Source organism: Tetrao urogallus (genome assembly GCF_951394365.1).
Source record: "Tetrao urogallus genome assembly, chromosome: 28".
NCBI classification, from domain to species: Eukaryota; Metazoa; Chordata; class Aves; order Galliformes; family Phasianidae; genus Tetrao; species Tetrao urogallus.
The window spans coordinates 611,310-628,421 of record NC_136841.1 but is presented as its reverse complement, the minus strand read 5'-3'; the positions used below and the strand labels follow the sequence as shown (position 1 = coordinate 628,421).

Here is a 17,112-nt window from a genome sequence, read left to right as displayed (position 1 = left end):
AGCATATATGTAGTGGTGAAATACTCTGCCATGGGTTTTCATGGGGTATCACTGGTGCTTTGGGCTGGGGAGCAGGAGGTGCAGGTCCTGGCGGATATTCTCCAGGGGTCTCAGTTCTGGGTGCTGGTTGGGGGGGAGGTGGTACTTGAGCAACAGAACATCTGTAGGAGCATCAGTGCGTGGGGATGTGGGCTGAGCCCTGACCCTCTTTACAGTGCCATTCCTGGAGGCAACACGTGTCCCCATGTGCTGCTGCACCGTCACCAGGCACGCAGTGAAAGGTCTGCCTGGCAAAGCAGCAGCGCAGGGCTGCCTCCTTTCTGTTGGCTCACAGTTACTAGAATACCTGCCCTCAAAATCCCCCTGGGTTTTTCTGCCTGGACAGAACTCTGAAAGTCCCATGAATGCAATTCCTGACGCAGGGGCTGCTCTGGACCCTGCACTATGCCTACATTCCCCCAGCTGCTCCACATGGTTGCTCTTGGCCTCTCATACCTCCAGTCCCACATCCCAGCGATCTTCCCCCAGGGAGCATCTCCTCTGCCTGGGAGCTGCAGCTTACCAGGCTGAGGGCTTTGCTACCATGTTTCAAAAAAGGCTTTTCCATTCAGTAATTAATCAGGAGCTTAACCGCTGTGCTCCATGCCACTGAGAAAATGCAGCCTCCAGCTTCATGCTGGGCTTTGCTGCGTTCCTGTGCAATAGCAGCCACTCTGCATGGCTGGGTCGGCATCCTGGAGATGTAATTCACAGGGACAGCACTGAAGCTGCTGTATTTCATGCCATGGAGGGAGAAAAAAATAAGCAGTGGCAAGGACTTGTGCTGGGGGAGGGAAGCAGTTTCTGTGCGTTCAGTTGAGGATTTACTGGATGTGTTGTAGTAAAAGCAGATAGGGATATTATCTGTGCCAAGATTATCCTGCTCTGTGTTCTTCCCTTCTGGGATGAGCCCTTGCTCCATTGGAAAGAAGAGGGCAGGAGACATGAGGGTGATGTGGCACAGTTCCTTTCCACGCTCTGTTGGTGAGCAGTGCTGAGCTGGTGTCATCCCCACACTGTTTCCTACGAAAACAAGCCCACGGCTCACGGGGGCTGCAGGCAACTATGAATCATGGTCACAACCAGAGGCAACCCACGAGCAACCCAGGGCTGATTGGTGACCAAAGTGCTTTGCTGTGCACCAGGTACCACTGCCACTGGTGGTGCTCAGACACCCTCGGGGCATGCAGGGGTTGCTGGGAGTGTGGGGCCACTTCACTGGGGCAGGATGTGGTGCCCAACCCAGAGCTCAGGCTGAAAACACGACGAGGCACCTCAGTAGAGAGACGAGCAGATCATTGCACAGGGGTTGACATGAGATTACCAGGGCAATCCCAGCACTGTCCCTTGCTCATGCAGCTCTGTAACCAGAGGGGTCACAGCTCCTCCAGGCTCTTCCCACACATCTCTGCTCTCCTTCCAGGCTTAGGCTGTGGGACGATGGAGACAGTGCTTGGCACCCTGGTGAAGCCAAAAGTCCTGGGGGATCCCCCCCTTACTTCCAGAATCTCACCCAGCACTTTGGAACAGTCACATGGAAGAGGAGCGTGGAAAACCCACTCAGCAAGGAATACTTGTGCACATACTACAAAGGTAACTACACCACCAACAAGCTGGGACAGATTCTCTTCCACCCAACTTCTCACTGGAGATCCTCAGCACCCAATGACTTGACCAGCAGCTCTGTGAATACTCTGTCACCACGGAAGCGGGGGAGAAAAACCAGCAGATCCGACTGGTGGCGTATGGTGAGACACATTGCATTGATGGGATGGTGGGAGCGTTGGGCTGAGAGGTGGCGGTGAGCCCAAGACCCTTTTCCAGAACCTTCTAGTGAAGGCAGACCTCAGCCTCATTTCCAGAGCCTCTGGCAGGATTGGGACTGGAGCAGCACCTCCAGGTGATGGCAGGAGGGCTCGATAGGATTTCTCAGCCTTTATCCCTTCTCTCCATCCAGAACCCGTGTCTGATCCCAGCTTCCACATCCTCGACTGGATGCTGGCCAATGACAGCAACACGGTCACTCTCAACTGCACAGCAGCACAAGGGGACAACGTGTCCTGCAGCTGGGCCAGCTCTGAGGCCAGCACCTCGTCGCTCTGCACCCACAACGGCAGCCTCCTGCTGCTCTCCTCCGACCCCACCAACAGCACCCTGCCTCGTGCCTGCACTGCCAGCAACCCTGTCAGCCGCCGCACCACCGCCCTCCACTCCTCCATCTGCAGATCCAAGGAGCGAGGTGAGCCCCCGGGGATGCAGCAGCCCTGGTTCCACTCTCTCCCCCACCTTCAGCCCCGTGGGGAATTTTTTCACACTGCTTTCTTCACCTCGAAGGAACCTTTGGCAGGAAAAGAAGCCACAGCACCTCTGTGGGCTGCATGGCCGTTCCCATAAGCGCCGAGCTGTGCTTGCTGCGCCCCGCTGCACCAGGCCCATTTGAAACGCATGAGATTTGCACACCAGGAGAGCTGGGGATGATGAGAACCTCAACTTCCCCCATGAGGCTCTTGAGGCCAAAATCATGCTCTCTGTCATTGGGTTTTTCTTGCCCTCCCTTGTGACGTGGGGACTTTTGCTGTGGCTGTGTGATGCAGTGGCTGCCCCTCACCCTGGGGACACAGCGGTGACACCACCTCTTTGTCCCCCACCCACGTGGGGCTCTCTCAATGCCTTGTGCCCAGCAAAGGTCCCCACATCATCTCTAGGTCTCACTAAAGAGGGGAAGATGCTGACACGAGGTGTTGCAAGGCGCATTTCCCAGCACTGGGTCCCTCCAAACCTTACACACGCAGGGACGCCCCTGTAACACTTACGTGTGTGGCAGCCTCTGTCCCTTCAGGAGGACTTGGAGGTGCAGAGCTCTGCCCCTGGGCTCCCCACAAAGCCTCCAGAGAAGTGTCAGAGCCTCATCCGCCCCTCAGCGACATTTTTATGCTGGCCGTTGTGTTTTGAAGCTGACTATAGAGAGTTCAGCTCAAAAAAGCAAAAAAAAAAAAAAAAGGCAAAAAAAAAAAGCGTTTCCTGCTCCTTGTTATCGTTCTCTGAAATCCTCAGCCCCATAAATAGGCAAAAAGGTACAGGGAGGGGTGGGGTTAACGATGAGCTCTCTCTGCTGGATGCTGACCCTCGATCTCTCTGAGCCACAGGCAGCTGGAAGACAAGGATGCTGCTGCTGCTGGGGGTGGTGCTGCCCATAGTGATCCTCATCGTGCTCGGGGCCTTCGTCGTGGCCTATGTGGCTGCAAACATGAGTGAGTGCAGGGCGTGAAGGTTTGGGGGTGACAGGAGCAGCTCACAGCTCCCCGAGGCTTGTGTTGGGTTACCCTGCTCCCATGGGTGGAAGGCTGAGTGGGTCCTGCTTCTTTTTAAGCATCGGGTAACAGACAGGAAGGAAAGCAGCTTTAAAAAAAAGAAGGAAAAAAAAAAGACATAGATACCTGCTTTGCCTAGTATGTGACCTGAAGGGCTTTGTGCGGATGCTGCACTTCTGTGATGATATCACACAGCTTCAAGGAGAAACGTGTGATCTCAGCCCAAGCTCAAGAGAGCAACATCTCTGCAGAACGCCCTGGTGAGGGTGAACACCCTGAACAGTGACAAATTCACCAAGCCAATGAGCCCGTAGCTAAACAGCTGCGTCAGGGTTGGATGCAACGTGGGAAACCACTGGGAACCTCACAGGGGGAGGAGTATGGGGTCAGCGGGGGTCCTGCTGCTCCCCCCATCCCCGTGGTGACTTTGCTGTGTTCCTAGTGCAGGGCAACCAAGGGAGCAGTTGCCTCTGGCTGAGGACAGCACAGTGCACATCATCTACTCTGAGGTGCAGCAGGTGGAGGTGAGTGAGCCCTGCAGGGTGCAATGCCCCAGAGCTGTGTCCTTGCAGCTCTATGGGCGGTGAGGTTGGAGCACAGGGTGCCAATGCAGCCTTGCAGCAGGGGACAGTGAAGTCATACCCACTCAGAAGTGGGGTTGCTGTGCGCTCCCCAAGTGTCACCTCCAGCAGGGCTGCTTTACTCTGGGATTGTTCTGGGTGCTGCAATCTCCACAGCCCTCAGCATCCCAAGGTGGCTCTGGGGATAACTCTATCAGGAGGCCTTGTAGTGCTGGAGGAAGGGGAGATCAGCAAGCTGGCTGCTATTGCTCACTTTCTGCTCCCTGTACAGAAGCCGAAGTCCCCCTGCAGCTCTGTGGGCACTGATCACCCCACCTGCACCACCACTTATGCTGCAGCCACTGGCACATCCCTGGCTCCCCACAGCTCTCAGGTAAGTGGAAAGGGGTTGAGGTGGATCTGAGCACCCCGATCTGAGCACCTCGCTCACCCTCACTTTGCCTTGCAGAGCCCCAACACGGAGCCTGTGCCGTGATGCTGCCCATCAGCTGAGGCTCCCCGCGGGGCAGGACCCGGCTCCGCCACTGCACCCTGCATCCAAACCCCGCATCCCTGCAGGGGATTTTGCCCATCCCTGCGGAAATGGGACACGCTGCTCCCGGCCCCAAAGCATCGCGCTGATGATCGCTGGAGCAACGTGAATGGCCGAAGGAAGGAAAGAAAGCACAGAGAGCGGCGCCGGGACAGGACGAGACAACAGCAGCGCTCGGAGGGACGAACTCGCCAGGGGGAGCCCATAGGGGACAACGTGGAGCGCCGAACTACAGAAGAAAAAGAAAACCAACGAATCAGAAGGTGCCCCGTGGGAGGTTTCGAGGTGTCACAGCGAGGAGCCCCCGCGGCTCTCCCAACTCTCCTGTGGCCGTGGGAAGCGCCGCATCGCTTCTCCATCCCCTGGGCCAGGTGTCCGGCTGAGTTTAGGGGTATGGGCAGCTCCGTGTGCCCACCATGTACAGCACCAGGACAAGGGGCGGTTCAGGGCTGCCGGCTCTTTCCAACTGTGTCGCTGCTGGGCTCAGGCAGCACGGCCGATCTCACCTGCTAGAGAACATAAAGCTATGGGGAAATATTTCAGGAAGGCTTGTGAAAGAGCACGCAAGGGTTGCAGCTGGGTAAGGCTCTGGGGGGAAAGAACTGCATTTCTACACATCTCAAGCTTCTTCTTCCCATTACTTCAGCAAAAATCAGCTGAGCTGCTTTCTTGGGAGGTCTGCAAAGATGCTGCTTCCCCATGAGCACATCCTCATAACTCCTTCTTCGCCTTGTCCTCCACCAGCATGGGACAAAGAAGGAGCTTCCCTTAAAGGCTTGGTAACTATTTCTGTCTTGAGCAATGATAACTTGCATGTACCCTGTGCTGAAGAAGTGCCTGCATTACCCCACAGGAGAAGCTGATCACATCCGCTGCTCCTGCTCACCCTCCCATGGCTCAGCACTGGGGAGGAGAGCAACAGCTGAGCCTGTTCCTTCACTCCAGCAGAGGAATCATCACAAGTTCGAAGCCAGACATCCATATCTGGCCTTGCACACTTCTCTCCAATTTTGATATGATGCCAGCGTCAGACCACTTCCCAAAATAAGTCAAACTTTGGAAGTGGCTGCTGTGTTTCAGCTGACTCTCTGCTGTCCAGCCTGGCACAGCCATCCATGCCCCCAGCACCACGTGAGTCCTCCCTCTCCATCCCTTTACCCTGGGAAGTCTGCAGAGCTGTGCTGCTGCTGTAAGGACCACTGCCAGATGTGCTCACAGAGCAGTTTGTGCAAGTGGACAGCTTGGCTCTCATCTCCCTTACACTGCATACCCCAGTGATGGAGGTCCATGAGCACCAGCATGCTGCTGGGTGTGACACTGCTCACACACACGATCATGCCTTGCGTCACTGCTGCCACGCTCTGCCTGGAGGCTTCTCACCTTTGGTTTTCATTCCGTGTGCCCTACGGGATTTTCTTGCATCTCAACCCTCTTTGCAATGGGAACATCAAGTTGAAGTGATGGGGGGAAAGGAAATCCGTGGGTTAAGCTGCAATGCTCTCTTCTCTGGGCTACAGGGACCAGCCTGAGCAAAGCCAGAAGCAGAGCAGCTGGCACTGCAGCCTGGGGGTTCTGCTTCGAAAGCTTTTGAACCTTCTGGATCAGGGCCTAAGATCACCAGGAACACCTGGAAACCCCCTGAGAAACAGAATTGAGCTTAAGCAGAACGACCTGCAGGTGGGCAGTGAAATGCCTGCGAGGTGTGGTTAATGCAGAAAGCCCCCAAGCACCCTATCACCGAAAAGGAGGCCCAGGGGAGACCTTATGACTCCCATTCTCTAAAAGGAGGATGTAGCGTGGATGGGGGTTGGTCTCTTCACCCAGAAAACAGCGATGAGATGACAGGTGATGGCCTCAAGCTGCGCCAGCGTGGAGCAGCGGTGGCTGCCGTCCCTACATGGAGATGGCAGCCACCAGGGGGACCATGCGCACCTCCATCCATCGGTGCGCACAGGTGTTCTCAGCAGGGCAGAGAGCAGCTGGGAGCCGGGCTTCACCCAGATCTGGCCCCGAAATACACCGCTCCCCATTGACTGCTCCGTTCTTTCCCAGCCTACCAAAAAGTGCACACACTGTGGGAAGTTCCCCTATATTCAGCACTCGTGAGGCCGCACCTCGAGTACTGTGTCCAGTTTTGGGCCCCTCACTGCAAGAAAGATATTGAGGCCCTGGAACGTGTTCAAAGGAGGGCAACAAAGCTGGTGAGGGGTCTGGAACACAGGCCATATGAGGAGAGGCTGAAGGAGCTGGGAATGTTCAGCCTGGAGAAGAGGAGGCTCAGGGGAGACCTCATTGCTCTCTATAACTTCCTGAAGGGAGGTTGTAGTGAGCTGGGGGTCGGCCTCTTCTCTCGTGTCATTAGTGATAGGACCAGAGGGAATGGCTTCAAGCTACGGCAGGGGAGATTCAGGCTGGACATTAGGAAGTATTACTTTTCAGAAAGGGTGGTCAGGCACTGCAATGGACTGCCAAGGGAGGTGGTGGAGTCACCGAGCCTGGGAGTGTTCAAGGAAAGGCTGGATGTTGTGCTGAGGGCCATGGTTTAGTGGGAGCTATTAGGAATAGGTGAACGGTTGGACTGGATGATCTCTTAGGTCTTTTCCAACCTTGGTGATTCTATGATTCTATGATTCTATGATTCTAAGTTCCATCACGCATCTCCTGCAAGCTTGCTGGGCTCGGAAGAATTCCATTATCATACATGCCTTCCTTAGGGATGGCATTTGGGGTAAGCCCAAATGGGGTTGGATGCAGAGGGTGGCATCAGAATGGACTTTAGGAACAATTCCTTCTCCAAAGGAGTGGTGATGCATTGGTCCAGGGGGGTGTCACCATCCTTTGAGTTTTCCCAGCACAGTGGGGATGTGTTGGAGCTGGGCTGATGTGAGAGTTCTGTTTCTGATGATTCTATCATACTCTCACTTCGTTTTGTCATTGCAAGCAGTGGTTCTTATATGAGCAGAGCACACCCAGCTATGCTGTGAGGTCAGCTGGACATGTTTTGATGCCTGTTGCTCACCTTTCACCTCCAGTAAGCAAGCAGGGCTGAGATGTGTGCTTCCCTCGTGGATGGGAGGGAGGGTGGGATCCTGAAGCCAGGGTTGGTTTGGGAACACCCAGGAGAACAGAGTTCTGGCAGCTCTGTCTCATGCAGAGCCATCAGCACACAGTGCAGTGCCTTCTGTGAGGACAGATGTTGTTTTTTAACTCATTATTAGGGCTTTGCTGTGCTGTCCCAAAGCAGTTGGGCAGATCCCAGATCTTGTCCTGATACCACCGCAGATAATGATAAGTGCCAGCTCCCAGCTCCAGCCTTACCACCACGCTGCTGCTCTCTGCATCCTTCTGCAGCCCTCCTGTGTTGAGCTCGGGGTCTTTGCCCTGTTGCCACCCATGAGCTGCTTCAGAATTTTCAGTACCTCCAACTCTCACGTTTTCATTATGGGGTACTTAGGTCTGGTTCTGAAAATGAAGCACAGCTTTCTGGCTGATTTCCAAGCTGCCACGAACACTGGGAAGATCTGTGTGTCTCGTTATGTCCTGGGCACAGTAAGTAAACCTGAGGGAAGTGCAGAAGGGAAAATCGCATGAATTCCCAATCAGCATTGGAGAGCCAGGAGAGGTCCTTGAGTCCTGCTGGGGTCCTGGCTTTGGCCAGGTGCTGGCTTATGATGGGGTTTGCTCCCCTGCAGGACGGAGATGCTCTTTGTAATCAGAAACCAATGCTTCATGTAGGGTCTGCAGCTGGCTGTGACACTTTCAGGGGCAACAGGGTGCAGCTGTGATGCTGGTGGTGACTCCATGCCCTTGTTATCAGCCTGGACAGGGAACTGAAGGACATGCATCATGCAGCAGCACTTCCATCCCTTCCATCCTTATCTCCCCCACCAACACTTCCCCATGGCCAGGGCAGCTTGTCCTTGGAGCCTTCACAAGGGAAGGGGTGTGGGCAAAACTGTCTTTGCTTGGCTTCAAAAATGAGCATTGGAGAGAGAACACCTCCCGGTACCAAGATCCATTCTTCCCAAGCTGTAGGGGGGAAAGAAGCTCCACTCCAGGTTCAAGCAAGGCAGAGGGGATTTAAAATGGAAGTAGGAAAGATAACAGGACAGTGTCTTCTCCCTCCTCAGAAGAAGGAAGTGTCAAATTCAAGGAAGAGGCCACCTGCTTTCCACAGGCTCCTTTAGGTGAACTTGGCCATCTCATCTTGCCATGAAGAGCTGCTCGACCTGCTCGACTTCTCCAAGCTGATCCCAATTCCTCCTTGCGCTTTTGCTTCACCCCTTGCATGTTCCTGGTGCAGCCACGTGCTTAGGGGATGTGAAAATACAAACAGCAAGAAGGGGCTCAGGGAACAAAGATCCATCCCCTAGGGTGGAGGGCTCCACAAGCAGCACCCTGGAGCCCTGCACCCTTCCTCTGGTCTCAGCTGGGTTTTTCTACTCAGCAATGGGATGGACGTAGCCGGGGCAGAGGGCAAGTCTGTCACATTCCACCTTCAGAACCTGATAGGAGAATACTTGACCTGGAGCTTCCGTGATGAACCCATATTGGTCATCAGATTGGGGGCATCTCCTAAACTCGTGTTTTCTGACAAATCCTTCGTGTTCTGCGTGGCCTTTCCCAACAACAGCAGCTCACCATTTAGCAGCTGAGGAGGAGTGGCACCTACTTAACAAAAAACAACGAGGTCAAAGTGAACTTCACCCTGCATGTTTACCGTGAGTGTTTTTTACTTCTGGCCCCAGGCTGGAAGTGGGGTGGGGGAATTTGCTGACAGCCCCTTCACTTTTCACAGGTGAGCTGCTGGAGCTGATGGCGAGCTGCACCGGGTGGAACTGCAATGCACTGTGGACCCCCCCAGGGGGCAGTTCCTTCTTTTGGAGCTACAACGATCAGCCAGACAGACAGGGATCTGAGTGGTGGTGGTGATGGAGAGGCAGAAGAACCCTGCAGATCTGAAGCACCTGCACAGCACAGAACCCCGTCAGCAGCTGCAACGCCACTGTCTTTCCCTCTGCCCTTTGTGCAGGTGAGAGCTCTCAAAGGATGCACACGTGGGGGATGCTGGGGATGTGCTGGGGATGTGCTGGGGACAGGACACATCCTGCAAAAGGTCCCCAGTCAGGGGCTTTATCGAAGCATTCATTTCTCTCCTCTCTTCCCTGCTCTCTCCCCCACCCCACCAGAAAGCACAGCCTGCATCCCTGCTCTGGTGAGCTGCCATCTGTCTGCATCTGGTCCCCAAATGTCACAGGGTCCCCAAGGCACCACTGCCATTGCCATGCTGCCCCAAATCCATGCTGGAGACTGGGGAATCTGAGGCCAGAGCAGTTTACCTCTTCCTACAGCTGCTGGGGGATATCCAGGCTTTCTGAGCAGCTTCAGCATCATTCACTCTTTTTGCCACTGGAAAATCAAGAGGGGAGGTCTGGGTTGCCCCACAACTGTCCCAGAGTGGAACGGGGGTGTGCAGCAGGGAGGCAGAGCTGGGGGGAGCAGTGGTGCAAGGTAGGAAGGGTTTAGCAGGGTTTGAAGCATCCCTGCTCTGATGTTGAGCAGAGGTGCTTTGGGATGTGCCTGGCATATCCCTTTGTCATTACCAGGACCTCCTTCTCTTCCCAACAGCCACACAGTCGTCATAGCAGGATTGATGGTTGGACTGCTCTTACTCTTGGCTATCATCATTACCACTGTTAAATGAAAAGGTAAGGTGCAGGTCCACAGCTCCCTGCCTGGCAGCGTGTGGGCTGCTGCTAACAGGAGCCCCGTGTCACTTCTCCCCAGGCAGGAGCAGCCATGACCTATCTGGTTCCTGCAGCTCCAAGAGCAGGTAGGATTCCTGTCTCCCTCAGCCTCCTTCCTTGTTTATTCTTGAGATCTGGAGGAAAACCATCCATCACCACACCTTGGGAGTGTAGTTGTTCCCAGAGCTCCAGATGCTTTCACCCCTTTTGTCCTTGTGATCCCAGTGTTGGTTCCTAGCCGTGCTTGGGCTTGCAAGCCCCCAGTGTTACCAATGCCTTCACCCTGCATGCACAGTGACAGGGAAAGTTGCCTATGGTCCTTTTTTGGTGACCTTTGTGCCCTCCCCATGAGGAGGCACAAATACCAGAGCCATGAGGAAATCTCCAAAGCTTGAAGGACTCTGGGGACAGGAGGGATCCAGGCAGGGTGCAGAGAAGTCGAGCAGCAAGATGGCTGTGCCCCATCCAGAAAGAGAAATGAGCCCCTGCAGCACCTGCCCAAGCTGAGCATCCCCTGCCTGCAACAGCTGCCCAAAACTCATGCTGCCTGGATTCCTTGCTTTTGGGGGCTTTGCAGAAACCTTTGCATCAGTTCCACCAGATGCTGAGGCTCAGGGTCCACATCCAGCACTGAACTGGGTGCTGTTCAATCCTACGGGACCAAGTGTTGTTTCCACCTCCCTGGCATCCAGGGCCGTTCAGTGGTGGATGTGCCACGCACATCACTGCCACAGCTGCGTGCTGATTCCGAGAAAGGATCTCGTGGACCTCTGTAATGTGCATGTTTTGTTCTTTCCATGAGCTGAAATAGAGCTGATGTAAACAGGGGAGCTCCTGCATGAGTGGATTGTGCAGGCACATCCAGCACCTGGAGCAAGGGTTTCTCCTGGCTATTGTTTGGGGCCCAGCCCTTCGTGGCAAACAGCAAAACGCTGCACAAACAGAAATCCATGTGGCTGTTTCAGATGATAGAAACTGAAAATCTGACCCCAAACCCCAAATACAGGATGTAAACCCACTCTCCTTCTCTGTTTGATGTGCTGACACCCATGCTTTCTGAAATGGTACTTAAAATGGAGAAGAAAAGGCATGAAAGCAACCGTGGATCCTGCACGAAAATAAAAAGCTGATTGTCATGGCAAGTTGCTTTAGCTGCCTTTGGCTGCAGGTGCATGGTTGTGGTTTTGCATGGGATCCCTGCAGCCCTCGGCAAGGAGAATCCCAGTGGTGCAGCAGTGATGCTGCTGCCAGCACTGGGGCTGCCCCCCTAACTGTGTGTCTTTGCAGGGGCTGCAGCAGAGCACATGACGGTGTATGCTGAGGTGGGTGCTGTTCAGCAGGTGAGTCCATCCCTGTCCTTTTTGTGCATGGCAGGATGGTTCTGCACAGCCCTGGGATGGGGACAGCACAGGGGATGTGTGGTGGGGACACAGAGGAAGGACAGCCCCAACTTCAATTGCTGCTTCCTCCTGGAAACTCAATGGGGGACAGCCTTAGCCACCTGCCTGCGCTTCCCCTGTGCCACCAGGGACCAGCACATCCACCTGGGATTTGTTCCTTCCCACTGAGCTCAGGGGGCCTAGAGTCATGGTGCTGTGCCCATTCTGTGCCCTGAAAACATTTAAATAACATTTTCCACAGATGCACGCATGGAATTTCCCTCAGGCACGGAAAGGTGACCCAAAGAAGTCGCCAGCCTCAGGGGTGGAGACCTTCAAAACCATTTGTGCCACCGTTCAAAACATAGCCCAGGGTGGGTTGATGCTCGTGGGCATCTCTGGGTGCTGAAACCCTGAGACCCCGTGTCTGGGCCACAGTTGGATGGAGCAGCTCATCCCATGGCAGCATCACAGTGCCTTGATGCAGAGAGGCATGGGATGGCACAGCTCCCAGGAGCCAAAGCAAAGCTTTGTCTGTTTGCAATTGTAGACAGATGATTAGAAGATGAGCAGCAGCACGCTGGGGTGCTGGGAGCAAGAGAAAAGCCTTTACCTGATGGTTGTTGAGCTGCATCCCATGGCACAGCCCTGCAGTGCCCACAATGCCTGCTGAGAGCATGGATCCGCTCCCTGCCGCTGGGGAGCCGTCCCCATCACGGACACAGTGCTCATCTGGGACAAGAGATCTGATGCTGTGTTGCCATCTGGGTGAGATTTGGGATCCTGTATCTGTGTTCTGTGGCCACACCAGGGGACATGGACCAAAGCTGTGGCTGCACACCCAGCTCTGCCCTGCAGAGACGTTGCTCCTGGGATGCTCCTGCAGTGAGAAGCCTCAGCAGAGGCTGTGCAGAGGGACGGGAGGGTTCAGTGAGACTCTTCAGCCACATTTTTTTTTTGAATTTTTTTTTTGCTTTTTAACTTGCTGAATACTTTACTGCTTCGGTTACTGAGCAAAGAAAGTAAAAATAACACTTTGCAAAATGTGGTGGAAAACCAAGTGTGAGAACGCGCACCTCTGCCGTGCGCTGAGTTTCCACAGCACCGCTTGCAGCGACCTCACAGCCCCCATTGCTACACCCAGCATTGCTCTGTGCTGCAGTTCAGCTATGCGTGGTCCTGCAGGAGATGGTGCAAGGCTGCAGTGGGAGGGAGGGGGGTTCAATCTCAGCGGAAAACGTGACAGGGAATGTGGCCTGGTGCCATTCTGCACAACTCCTTTTATATACTGGTATGTGAAGCACAGGAGCTTTGTTGCAAGCAGCTCTGAACCCCCCCTGAGCAGCCCCCAGCCTTTAGATCCTGCATGGGGAGCACAGCTGGGGCTGCTCCTGAGCAATGGCTGGGCTGCAAGGGGGGAATGTGTTGCTTTGCATTGTCCCAGTGCCCCTCGACATCCATTTCCAGACGGACACATCTTCCCACGTGCTGCTTCCCCCGCTCTTTGTCTTGTCTGCACGGATACTGAATAATTCAGGGATGGAACCGGAGATCCTTTGAAGTGCCTGGCACAGGAGAGCCCTCTAGGAACTGCCAGAATAGAAATGCAAGACACATCTGAGCTCCATTTCTTTCTGCTTCTTTTTTTTTTTTGATGAAAAGCATCTTATTGACAAACCCACGGTGCGTTTTCTGCATTTTCACAGCATGGTCATACACGGTTCATTTTTCTGTTTCTTGGATTCGTACCCATCAATTAAAAACAGATTTAATGCTCTGTGGATCATGTGTTTATCCAAAGGGTTCATCTGTGTGGCACCAAATCTGTCCCAGCCCTCTGCTGCCGGATGGGGCTGTGCACAATGTAGTGGCACCGAGGCATCGCCACCTCCATCGCCCTCTCTCCATTGCCCCATCACAGCTCCAGAAATGCCCCTGGGGATAATTTTAGGCCATGAATCACCCCTTCATGCTCACAGAAAGCCGTTGGCGGGGCAAAAAAGGGGAAGGAAGGCACTGCGGGGCCACAGGGGAGGGGCTCTCAGGAAAGGATGGAGGCGAAAGGAGCGGGGCTCAGGGGACTCTGCCTTGCTGTGCTCTGTGTGGGTGTTGGTGAGTGAGACTGGGGGTCGGGGGCTGCTCCAAAACCCAGGGTGAGGTGGGAAGAGGAAGAGGAGGAAGTGGGAGAAGAGTGGGTGGTGTGGTGTGAAGGCAGCAGGTGTGACGCCCGGCATGCAGAGCGACGCTGCAAAGCCAGGCTCCAGGAAGCCAAACTGCGAGCTCAGTCTTTGCTTTGATCGCTGTCCTCAGCCCTTTGCACATCTCTGGGGCTTTCTGCATGCTCCCGTGCTGTCCTGGCCCTATTGCACACCAGAGTGCAGCCAGGCCCACTAACAGCTTTCCTGCCTCCAGTGGCTGCGTCACCGTGAGCGCATGGCCACAATGTCCCCACTGCTGCAATGTGTCACTGGGCATGCTCAGCCTGCTGGGAAACATCCTGCACACCCCTGCCAGAGGTGTAAAGCCTTGCGGTACAACCACCTTCACACTTTCCCTGCCAGCACAATGCTGGTGGCTCCAAAAATCCCCTGGTGTCATTTCCCCACTATGCACAACCCCCACTGCAGTGCTGCTCTCATTAGTGCCTTCTTCGTTAGCGAGCAGTTGGGAGATTTGAATAGCTCTTACCCGTGAGCTCCTGACATTTGAAAGCACAGTGTTGGTGTTGCTGAGGCTATTCAGCCCTAATGTGAATTAATGAACTTTGTTCTTAGCACTCACCCTCAAGGGAGAAGATCAGGGGGACAACAACATCACCCAGCACAGCGATATCTCAGAGGCTACGGGAGCTCCCACCACAGCCACCAGGGATGTGAGTGGGCTGACAGCCAGACCAGTGGGCTTCCCCAGCCCCTCTGATGCTGGGAACCTCACCACCATCACTGTGCCACTGCAAGCAGATGCCCCAGGGAACCAAACCCGTGAGTCTCATGAAGAAGAGACATGGCTCGGGGGTGCACCACTGCCCTGGAGGGTCCTGCAGGCCCCAGAGACACTGGTGCTCTGTTTTAGGCAAGGAGCTTTCAGCTCTTGTCTCTTCCCATAGGAAATGAATCGGGCTTCCCCATCAGGTATTGGTCCCCCATCATTTTTGTGGTCTTTGCTCTGCTCGTGCTCTTCTTCACCTACCGCAGGACCAAAGGCGACGGTGAGTTGCTGTGCTGGGGTACCAGCACCACCCAGCCTCCACAGGAAAGGGTGTTGGCAACCTCAGAGCACCCAAGAGCATCACAGAAACGCTGCAAAGCATCGCCTCCCCTTGCACGGCTCAGTTTGGCACCTTTTGGGCCACCCTGGACCAGCCTCGGTCTCAACACAGAGCCAAGCAAACCCCAAACTTTCCCAGCTCATCTCAGAAGGAGCTGCCTGGTTTTTCAGTTCTTTTTCAGCCTCCTTGTTGTAACATGTGTCTGCCCTCTCCCACAGGGTCACAAGAGCCAACCACCTCCATGAGTGACTTTTCAGGTGAGATTTTTCAGCTGCTTTCTTGCTGGACCATCCTTTATTCACTCCTACTGCATGGATTCACCTCCACTCATTGCATTGCAGATGAAGCCGCCCCAGAAAACGACACAGCTTTGATTGCTCCTCCTACCCAGGTGGGGCTGCTCCCCAACTGCTCTTCCTGATCCCCCCCCCTCCCCAGTACTTGCTTTGGATAAGCTGCATTCTGTGCCTCAGCTTCCCCTCTGCGGTGCGCAGGGATGAGGATGCTCAGCACTTTGTGCTGTTGTCCCTCTCTTGCAGAAGAGATCAGACAACCCTCTGCCCCAGGAGCAGAGCAAGACCACCCCCTGCCAGCCAGACCCCCCCTCAGAACAGCCTTCCCAGGTATTTCACCCCATCCCTGATGCCATCAGCCCAGAGCTTCGGGGCACAACCTTGGGTGCACCCAAAGCATTGTGCACGGGGGGTTTCAGATGCTCTCAAAGTGTTCTAGGGCTTGTGTCCCGCTCAGCACCTCCTTTTGCTTCTCAGCAGCCCACCACTGTAGGCAGTTCCCTCTGCTCTGGGGTTCCTGTTGATGACTGAAGGTGAAGCAGGGGAACCAGAAGCTTTTGGACACCCTGAAGGAGCACGAGGCCACTCCAGAGGGACAAACTGTGCCAACACACCTGGGCAGAAGACAGATGGATGCTAGAGGATGTGAGCATCACACACCACCTTGGTCCAGCTGAAGGATGCTGCAATGCACGGCCACCTCCCTGCAAAATGAGGACCTGTGTGGGACACGTGTACATTTACTGCACCCAAGGATAGGTCACAGTGGAACCAATAAAGCAGCCTTTTGCCCCAGAAACCCTGGGTGGATTTTCTGCACCCTGTGCATCAAGCTGTCGTTTACTCCCACGTGGCCCAGCACACAGGAGGAGTGGGGGCAGCTAAGGACTTACACACAGAGAAAAGGAGTATGGTTGGAAATGCTGGTGCTAAATTACTCATCTGGGGGAGAAATCATGCAGCCCCGTCTGCCTCTTACTCTGCTCCCTCCAGGCACAGCAAAGTGCAACGTGCAGGCCCCCAGGGTGATGCTGGTGGGGGCTGAGAGCAGGGACTCAAAAAGCACTGGAAAAAAACAGCAAAGGGACCACCAGCATCCCCCCCCAGTGACACGGGTGGAGGTGCAGGTGGGTGCTGAGCTGTGGGCATTGTGCACATCTGCTGCTTGCATGCAGCAGGGTTTGCAGGCTGTGGGGTGGGAAACACACAAGTCCCAAAGGCTTTGGGTATTTCTTCAGCCCTCTGGTTGTGCTCTGCTCACCCCGAGCCCTTGGCCCTGGAAAAGCTCAAAATCCCCGTCGTCATCTCCAAATCGTTGGTCACATAATCCTCAAAATTTGGCTCCATAAAACTCCAAACCCACAGCTCCATCAAGCAAAAGACTGGTCCCATAAACTGCAAGCCCACAGCTCCATAAATCCCAGTTACATCCCCCAGAAACCCTGACCTTGGCACCATAAATCCCCAACCATTGGCCACGCAAACCCCAAATCCTCGCTACCCCCATCCCCAAACGTTTGGTCCCATAAATCCCCAATCATGGCCTCATCAAACCCAACATTTTGTCTATACAACCCCCAAACCCGCAGCTCCACGAGCCACCAACTCTCGCCTCCATTAACACCAAATCCTCGCCTCCATAAACACCAAGAGCACGGCCCCATAAACCCAAACACTTGGCTCCATTGACCTCAAACCCTTGGCCGTGTCAGCCTTAGACCCTGGGCTCCACAAACCCTAAATCCTTTCCCCACACACTCCAAACATCAGCCCCACAAACCCATGTCCCATAGCTCGCAGGGCAGGATGCCATCCCCCCCATCGTGCTCTCTAGAGGTCACATATGGCACTGCAGATGTCAGGTGGGAGAGGAGAAAGGGGGGGGGGGGGAGGGGGGAAGACAAAGCCAAAAAATATCCAATGGATTTATTTAACAAAAAAAAAAAAAAAAAAAAAAGGATC

General features: G+C 54.6%; 1 protein-coding gene across 1 annotated transcript; it reads left to right on the top strand.

Annotated features, from left to right (window-relative positions):
- Nucleotides 1-1,104: 1,104 nt before the first annotated feature.
- LOC306956145 (signaling lymphocytic activation molecule-like) lies at nucleotides 1,105-15,278 on the top strand (the record flags this gene model as incomplete). The annotated part of the gene is given in 13 exon segments (XM_079547559.1): nucleotides 1,105-1,165; nucleotides 1,463-1,521; nucleotides 1,524-1,671; nucleotides 1,674-1,705; nucleotides 1,709-1,787; nucleotides 1,997-2,278; nucleotides 3,186-3,290; nucleotides 3,798-3,874; nucleotides 4,203-4,304; nucleotides 14,378-14,570; nucleotides 14,696-14,797; nucleotides 15,076-15,114; nucleotides 15,199-15,278. Coding segments are annotated over 13 exon segments (1,359 nt in total).
- Nucleotides 15,279-17,112: the final 1,834 nt, after the last annotated feature.